General features: G+C 46.3%; 1 protein-coding gene across 5 annotated transcripts in view; it reads right to left on the reverse strand.

The window, feature by feature from the left end:
• LOC139540884 (ankyrin repeat domain-containing protein 13C-like) overlaps positions 1 to 4,402 on the reverse strand; it is a 75,516-nt gene extending 71,114 nt beyond the window's left edge. For 2 of the 5 annotated variants that reach the window (XM_071344921.1, XM_071344916.1), the window contains exon 1: positions 3,731 to 4,386. In XM_071344921.1, coding sequence (XP_071201022.1) covers positions 3,731 to 4,112 — 382 coding nt within the window. In that variant the 5' untranslated portion in view covers positions 4,113 to 4,386. Of the gene's footprint in view, positions 1 to 3,730 lie in introns of all 5 variants that reach the window. The other 3 variants (XM_071344920.1, XM_071344919.1, XM_071344918.1) reach the window with 3 other exon arrangements.
• Positions 4,403 to 9,590: the final 5,188 nt, after the last annotated feature.

Below are 9,590 nucleotides of genomic sequence, written 5' to 3' on the forward strand. Positions count from 1 at the left end.
TAAGTTCAGTCGCAATTCAATGGCTCAGACACAAGACTAATGTGGCAGGGTCTACAGACAATTACGGACTACAAAAGGAAAACCAGCCACGTCGTGCACACCGATGTCTTGCTTCCAAACAAGCTAAACACCTTCTTCGCCCGCTTTGAGGATAACACAATGCAACTGACGCGGCCTGCTACCAAGGACTATGGGCTCTCCTTCTCCGTAGCCGACGTGAGTAAGACATTTAAGCTTGTTAACCCTCACAAGGCTGCCGGCCCAGATGGCATCCTTAGCCATGTCCTCAGAGCATGCGCAGACCAGCTGGCTGGTGTGTTTACGGACATATTCAATCTCTCCCTACCCCAGTCTGCTGTCCCCACATGCTTCAAGATGGCCACTATTGTTCCTGTACCCAAGAAAGCAAAGGTAACTGAACTAAGTGACTATCTCCCCATAGCACTCACTTCTGTCATCATCAATTGCTTTGAGAGACTAGTCAAGGATCATATCACCTCTACCGTACCTGACACCTTAGACCCACTTCAATTTGCTTACCGCCTCAATAGATCCACAGACGATGCAATCGCCATCGCACTGCACACTGCCGTATCCCATCTGGACAAGAGAAATACCTATGTAAGAATGCTGTTCATTGACTATAGCTCAGCATTCAACACCATAGTGCCCTCCAAGCTCATCATTAAGTTCGAAGCCCTGGGTCTGAACCCCGCCCTGTGCAACTGGGTCCTGGACTCCCTGACGGCCACCCCCAGGTGGTGAAGGTAGGAAACAACACCTCCACTTCACTGATCCTCAAGACTGGTGCCCTTGCTCAGCCCCCTCCTGTACTCCCTGTTCACCAATGACTGCCTGGCCACGCACGCCTCCAACTCAATCATCAAGTTTGCAGACAACACAACAGGCTTAGGGTTGATTACCAACAATGACGAGACAGCCTACAGGAAGGATGTGAGGTCTCTGGGAGTGTGGTGCCAGGAACGTCAACAAAACAAAGGAGATGATAGTTGACTTCAGGAAACAGGAAGCAGGGAGCAGTCCCCTATCCACATTGACAGGACCACAGTGGAGAAGTTGGAAAACTTCAAGTTCCTCTGTGTACACATCACTGACAAACTGAAATGGTCCACCTAAGGAGGCTGAAGAAATTTGGCTTGGCACCTAAAACCATCACAAGCTTTTACAGATGCACAATTGAGAGCATCCTGTCGGGCTGTATCACCGCCAGGTAAGGAAACTGCACCGCCCGCAACCGCAGGGCTCTCCAGAGGGTGGTGCGGTCTGCCCAACGCATCACCGGGGGAAATTACCTGCCCTCCAGGACACCTACAGCACCTGATGTCAAAGGAAGGCCAAAAAGATCATCAAGGATGACAACAACCAACCGAGCCACTGCCTGTTCACCCCGCTATCATCCAGAAGGCGAGGTCAGTACAGGTGCATCAAAGCTGGGACCAAGAGACTGAAAAACAGCTTCTATCTCAAGGCCATCAGACTGTTAAATAGTCATCACTACCACATTAGAGGCTGCTGCCTATATTCATAGACTTGAAATCACTGGCCACTTTAATAAATGGAACACTAGTCACTTCAATAATGTTTACATATTTTGCATTACTCGTCTCATATGTACAGTGGCTCGCGAAAGTATTCACCCCCTTGGCATTTTTCCTATTTTGTTGCCTTACAACCTGGAAATAACATTTATTTTTGGGAAGTTTGTATCATTTGATTTACACAACATGCCTACCACTTTGAAGATGCAAAATGATTTTTATTGTAAAACAAACAAGAAATAAGACAAAAAAACTGAAAACTTGAGCGTGCATAACTATTCAACCCCCCCCCCCCCCCCCCTCTCCCTAAACATGATCAATAGGGGGAGCTTTTTGAGCTGTGTGTCATTTCTTCACTGTTCACTCACACAGTACCTGGCCTCTCTGCTGCCTATCAGCTATTCCTATTTGTTCTGGTGGGTTAATATTCAAAATTGATGCAGCTTTGAATGCTTTTATGTGTGGTATGATTGTTAGCCTATTGCAGATCTGGACAAACTATCCAACAAGCACTATTGTCACAATGAATGGTGGATGGAGGGCAGGATGAACCGTTCGACTGGTAGACTATACTGACCTGTGGTATAGTTAAGCAATAAGGTCAGAGGGGGTGTGGTATATGGCCAATATACCACTGCTAAAGGTTATTCTTAGGCACGACGCCATGTGGACTGCCTGGATACAGCCCTTAGTCGTGGTATATTGGCAACATCACTGCACTCTATACTCTTCTGTAAACTGATCATCTATGTATGCCATCGCAAGACCCACTGATTGATACTTATTTATAAAACCCTCTTAGGGGGAGTGAGGCCTATCTGAGATATCTACTGCAGCCCTCATCCTCCACATACAACACCCGTTCTGCAAGTCACAATCTGTTAAAGGTCCCCAAAGCACACACATCCCTGGGTCGCTCATCTTTTCAGTTTGCTGCAGCTAGCGACTGGAACGAGCTGCAACAAACACTCAAACTGGACAGTTTTATCTCACTCTCTTCATTTCAAGACTCATGGACACTCTTACTGACAGTTGTGGCTGCTTTGCGTGATGTATTGCTGTATCTACCTTCTTGCCCTTTGTGCTATTGTCTGTGCCCAATAATGTTTGTACCCTGTTTTGTGCTGCTATCATGTTGTGCTGCTGCCATGTTGTGTTGCTACCATGCTGTGTTGTCATGTGTTGCTGCTATGCTATTTGTTGTCTTAGGTCACTCTTTATGTAGTGTTGTGTTGTCTCTCTTGTCGTGATGTGTCTTTTGTCCTATATTTGTATTTAATTTATTTAATCCCAGCCCACGTCCCCGCAAGAGGCCTTTTGCCTTTTGGTAGGCCGTCATTGTAAATAAGAATTTGTTCTTATTAACTGACTTGCCAAGTTAAATAAATATTATTATATTCCACAAACCCATGAGGTGCCTTATTTCTATTATAAACTGGTTACCAATGTAATTATAGCTGTATAAATATTTGTTTTGTCATACTCGTGGTATATGGTCTGATATACCACGGCTTTCAGACAATCAGCATTCAGGGCTCAAACCACCTAGTTTACAATAAAAATTAGCACTCTGAAAAGGAAAAGCATAGTGCATATGGGAAGTACCAAAACACCTTAATTTAGGGGAGGTGCATGCTAGCAGATTAAGAAATTTGGCTAGGATGGAAGAAATTATATAGTAAAACCTGCAACTAGCGAATGTAACTAGGGGGAAAATACACTACCCTTCCCTGTGCCCAATAAAGAAAACACACAACCCTCCCCAAAGCAAAAAAAGAAGTCTGCCAAACCCACCCTCCCAAGTAAATTGCGATGTGTCCCTAAATTCCCAGTTGAAAAAAGATTGCTGTCTGAGTGCAGTATAACTGTGGTTAGAATGCAGTAAAACTGCAGTATGCTGCAAATACTGCTTCCAAAATAACCGTTTTTTTTTACTGCAGTCATTTTGCATTGTAACAGCAGTTACAGAGTAGTATAACTGCATTTCAACTGCAGTACACTGCAGTTGCAGTTAATCTGTAATTACTGCGTCCAAAATAAAAAATGGTTTGACAATTTAATCAGCTGAAAAGTTCAAACAAAACGATATTACCGACGGTATCGGTATTGGTGTCATCAGGGTCACGCATCCTAGTTTGGAACATGAGGATAAAGAGCAATTCGATTCTTACCATGGGTATCTTTCTGAGCGATATTCTGAGTTCGAATGAGCGAGGACAAGCGTCGGACATCCCCCTTGAATACACATTCATGGACTGGAAAGTCTTCGCGGGTTCGTATGATAGGGTTTTTGTTGTTATCATCGATATCGTCCGCCGTTGATAATGTGTTAGTGTTTGCGTTTATCTGCGATTGCTGATTCTGATGTTGTTGCTGTGTCGATGGAGATTTGACCAACTTGTGATTGCTAAAGATTTTACTTGCTTTGCCTTTATTATTAGTCTTGGTTAAAGTAAATGTCCCAGTTGCAGCCTCCTCGTCCGGTTCCAGTAAATCCTCTTCTTTGCTCGGTTTATGGTCCTTGCGCAGGGAGCGGATCTTTTCTCCGGTCATTTTCTAAACAATTGACAGCAGAACTGAGGGTGCCGTTGACGATGACCCTCTGGGCAAATAGATGTATTTTGTTGGCAAGAATGCCAATGGTAGTTCACCCAAAAACTGTAAATTGCATAACATGAAAACCACAAATTCTTCAATGAATACAATGAAATAACAATGCAATTTAAATCGGTAGCAAATACTCCACAATAACAAAGTAACTACCAGAACTCTGTCCCCTTCTCATTTGCGAAACTGTCCCTGCATAAGCGGCTCTTACAGAGCGCATCTGCCATCTTCCGCCAGTAGTATCGCGAGAGTTTATGGTTACAGATTTTACATGATTTATTTTCTGGTTGTTACATTGTATCAGGGGATATTACAAACCAATGTGGTTACAATGTTACAACCCAATAGCTACAGTGTTCAGGCCTACTCATCATGAAATGCATTGGCTACTATTATGCACACTAAGCATCAATAAGTTATTAACATTAGTTGTAAAAAATATGTTGCAAAGCAAACTAGGACACTAGCAACTACAAGTCAAATTCTAGTGTTCTCAAAAAGGTAATGGTTACAAATCAAATCAAATTTATTTATATATACCTTCTTACATCAGCTGATATATCAAAGTGCTGTACAGAAACCCAGCCTAAAACCCCAAATAGCAAGCAATGCAGGTGTAGAAGCACGGTGGCTAGGAAAAACTCCCTAGAAAGGCCAAAACCTAGGAAGAAACGTAGAGAGGAACCAGGCTATGAGGGGTGGCCAGTCCTCTTCTGGCTGTGCCAGGTGGAGAATATAACAGAACATGGCCAAGATGTTCAAATGTTCATAAATTACCAGCATGGTCAAATAATAATAATCACAGTAGTTGTCGAGGGTGCAACAAGTCAGCACCTCAGGAGTAAATGTCAGTTGGCTATTCATAGACAATCATTGAGAGTTTGAGATTGAGAGTAACATTGAGAGTTGAAACTGGAGCAGCAGCACGGCCAAGTGGACTGGGGACAGCAAGGAGTCATCATGCCAGGTAGTCCTGAGGCATGGTCCTAGTGCTCAGGTCCTCCGAGAGAGAGAAAGAAAAGAAAGAGAGAAAGAGAGAATTAGAGAGAGCATACTTAAATTCACACAGGACACCGGATAAGACAGGAGAAATACTCCAGATATAACAGACTGACCCTAGCCCCCCGACACATAAACTACTGCAGCATAAATACTGGAGGCTGAGACAGGAGGGGTCAGGAGACACTGTGGCCCCATCCGATGATACCCCCGGACAGGGCCAAACAGGCAGGATATAACCCCACCCACTTTGCCAAAGCACAGCCCCCACACCACTAGAGGGATATCTTCAACCACCAACTTACCATCCTGAGACAAGGCCGATTATAGCCCACAAAGATCTCTGCCACGGCACAACCCAAGGGGGGGCGCCAACCCATACAACACTTGACTAACAGACACTCACAGTCAGTGGAATTGGATGCATTTTATGTACGCTTTGACAATAACAACATTGTGTTGGTTGTGAGGGCCACCATCGACCCAGAAGATTGGGTGATTTCGCTCTTCAAGGCCAATGTCAGTAAAGTCTTTAATCAGGTCAATACTGCAAGGCCACGGGGCCGATGGTATTCCAGGGTGCATTCTCAGAGCATGTGCAGAACAGCTGGCAGGTATGTTCACGGTAATTTTCAACCTCTCCTTGTCCCAATCTGCAATTCCCACATGTTTTAAGATGACCACCATCATTCCTGTTCCCAAGAAAATGACACACTGCTCAACTCATCTCAACCATAGACCGATATAGCATCCACAGTTACAACTCATAGGTGACACTTAAGCCTTGTTCACACTGAAGGCCTTAATGCTTGTTTTTCAAATCTGTTTTGGAATAATGATGGTCCAAACAGCATGTTACAAGTAACTAAATCAGATTTATGCGTGTTCAGACAGCAGTCATTTGCATCTGGGTCATACCTGAAATTGTGATAGTACGAACTGGCCATGACTGACCCAGCAGACTCAGACCAGCTCTGCCACGTCAACTCCTCTCAAGGAGCCACAATTGGAAGGCATGAGGAGTTTTTTCGTGGTCTCATGGAAGGGTTCCAGATTTTGGCCGAACGCCACGACCAAGCATTGAACACATTGCTAGAGCAATTCTGTGGGTTGTCTACTATGCAGCCTACCACGACAGTAACCTCCCAGCCCCTCAGTTACCCGGCTGGTAGCAGCGCAGTCACCATTGTTTCCCGGCAACCCCACTTACCTCCCCCGGAGCACTTAGATGGGCACCTGTTGAGCGTTTCTCGCTCAGTGTTCACTCATCATCGAGCTGCAGCCCTCATCCTTTCCCTCAGACTGCTCTACGATAGCATACCTCATCACGCTGATGTCCTGGAGGGCTCTCGCCTGGGAGACGGCAGTATGGGAACAACAGTCGGCCGTATGCTTCAGTCTGGAGGAGTTTGTGGCATAGGTAAAGAAGGTTTTTGATGCTCCATTGTATGGGAGAGAGGCTGCCCGGAAGTTACTCCAGCTTCGGCAAGGCTCCCACAGTGTAGCAGACTACGCAGTGGATTTCTGCACGTTGGCAGCTGAGAGTGCCTGGAACCCGGAAGCACTGTTCGACATGTTCCTGCACAGAGTTTCGGAGGAAGTAAGGGACGAGCTTGCTGCCCAGGACCTACCAACAGATATCGACTCGCTCATCGCCTTGACCATTCGGATCGACGGGCGACTACGAGAACGAAGGAAGGAAGGAGATTCGATTTCAATCGCCCGTCCAGGGATTCCACCTCGCCTCCGAAGTATCTTGGAAGTCCCCGACGGCTCCGTTGCCGAGAGAACCCAAGGCTACCCGAGTTTCCCCGGGAGCCTCCGAAGACTGCTGATCCACCTCTTCCCAAGCCCATGCAACTAGGCAGAGCTAGGCTGTCTCCAACTGAACAGCTATACAGGCTTCACACTAAGAGCTGTCTGTATTGCGGGACTACTCGTCATTTCGTCTCCACCTGTCCACTAAAAGACCAGGCTCACTGGTAGGAACAGGTACTCTGGTGGGCCATACGGATAACTTTTCCTCTCCCCTTACTCGCATCCCTTTTCATGCCATGTTGCTGTGGGGGAACCAGTCGAAATCTCTCCGGGTACTCATCGTCTCTGGGGCCGATGAGAGCTTTATGGACGCTACCCTGGCTTCCGAGCTGGATATCCCCACTCAGCCCCTCTCCATTCCCATGGACATTAGAGCACTGGACGGGCGCTCTATAGGCCAGGTCACCCACAATACCACTCATCAATCTACGTGTGTCAGGGAACCACATCAAGACGATCCAGCTCCTGCTCTTTAACCTCTTTGGGATAGGGGGCAGTATTTTCACGTCCGGATGAAAAGCGTGCCCAAAGTAAACTGCCTGCTATTCAGGGCCAGAAGTTAGGATATGCATATAGGATAGAAAACACTAACGTTTCTAAAACTGTTCAAATCATGTCTGTGAGTATAACATAACTTATTTGGCAGGCGAAACCCCGAGAACAAACCATCCAGGATTTTCTTTTTTTGAGGTCACTGTGTTTACAATTAGGTTTCTATGGGAAACTAGATTTATGAGGCACCTGGTTGTTGTTCCTATGGCTTCCACTAGATGTCAACAGTCTTTAGAAATTGGTTGATGTTTTTCCTTTAAAAAATTAAGAAGTACGGCTATTCAGTATGAGTGTCAAGCCAAGTGGATTCTACTGGTGCTCGCGACCTGTAGCTCGCTCCACTTTGATTTTGTCCGCTATTGAACACAGTATATTCCGTCTTAAATTTGATCGATTATTTACATTTTAGGATACCTAAAGTTGGATTAGGAAAGTTGTTTGAAATGTTTGGACCAAGTTTACAGGTAACTTATTAGATAATTTGTAGTCATGTTGGGCGAGTTGGAACCGGTGTATTTCTGAATCAAATGCGCCAAATAAATGGACATTTTGGGGATATAAAGAAGGAGTTTATCGAACAAAAGGACCATTTGTGTTGTTTCTGGGACATATTGGAGTGCCAACAGAAGAAGATCTTCAAAGGTAAGGCATGAATTATATCGTTATTTCTGACTTTCGTGTCGCAGCTGCTTGGTTGAAATATGATTTTCATGTGTTTGTATGATGGGGCGCTGTCCTCAGATAATCGCATGGTTTGCTTTCGCCGTAAAGCCTTTTTGAAATCTGACACGGTGACTGGATTAACAAGAAGTTAAGCTTTATTTTAGTGTATTGCACTTGTGATTTTATGAAAGTAAAATATTTCTAATAATTTTATTTGAATTTCGCGCTCTGCAATTTTACCGAATGTTGTCGAAAAGCGGAACGTCTAGCCGTAACAAGTCTCCTCAGGTTCACGTGGTATTGGGATTCTCCTGGCTCCAGCGACACAATCCCCTTATTTACTGGTCTGCCGGTGCCATCATGGGCTGTAGCCCGTTCTGCCACGCCCATCTTCCTGGGACCTCGGAAGTTGCCCCGGACCTCTCCACCATTCCCGCGGAGTACCAGGACCTCCGGGAGGTGTTCTGTAAGGCCCGGGCCACTTCGCTGCCGCCACACCGACCATATGACTGCAGGATTGTTCTTCTTCCAGGCATCACTCCGCTACGGGGACGACTGTACTCTCTGTCGGGTCCAGAGACCAAGGCTATGGAAACCTACATAGAGGACTCCCTAGCTGCTGGGTTCATCCGTCCTTCTGCTGGCGCAGTGTTCTTTGTGGAGAAGGACAAATCGCTGCTCCCGTGCATCAACTACCGATGTCTCAACGACATCACGGTGAAGAATCACTAACTGCTACCTCTCATCCCCTCGGCCTTCGAGCCGCTCCAGGGGGCCACCGTGTTCTCCAAGCAGGGACTACGGAACACCTACCACCTGGTGCAGATACGGGAAGGGGACGAGTGGAAGACTGCCTTCAACACGGTCAGCGGCTACTACGAGTACCTGGTCATGCCCTTTGGCCTTACCAACGGCCCTGCTGTGTTCCAGCCTCTGGTTAATGATGTTCTCCATGACATGTTGAACTGGTTTGTCTTCGTCTACCTCGATGACACCCTCGTCTTCTCCCGCTCCACCCAAGAACATGTGCTCCACGTCCGACAGATTCTCCAACGCCTCCTGAAAAACCAGCTTTTTGTAAAAGCAGAGAAGTGCAAATTCCATCGCTCCACCATCCCTTTTATGGGTTACATCATCACTGCAGGGAGCGTACAGATGGATCCCGGGAAGGTAAGAGTGGTGGTGGATGGGCCCAAGCCTACGTCCAGAGTACAGCTGCAGCGTTTCCTGGGTTTCGCCAACTTTTATCACTGCTTTATCTGGGGTAACAGCACACTGGCTTTTCCCCTGTCTGCACACACCTCTCCAAAGGTTCCGTTCATGTAGTCCCCAGCTGCTGACCGGGCGTTCCGGGATCTCAAACACCGCTTCACCACAGCTCTCATCTTGGTT

The sequence above is a fragment of the Salvelinus alpinus genome, chromosome 16 (genome assembly GCF_045679555.1).
Source record: "Salvelinus alpinus chromosome 16, SLU_Salpinus.1, whole genome shotgun sequence".
NCBI classification, from domain to species: Eukaryota; Metazoa; Chordata; class Actinopteri; order Salmoniformes; family Salmonidae; genus Salvelinus; species Salvelinus alpinus.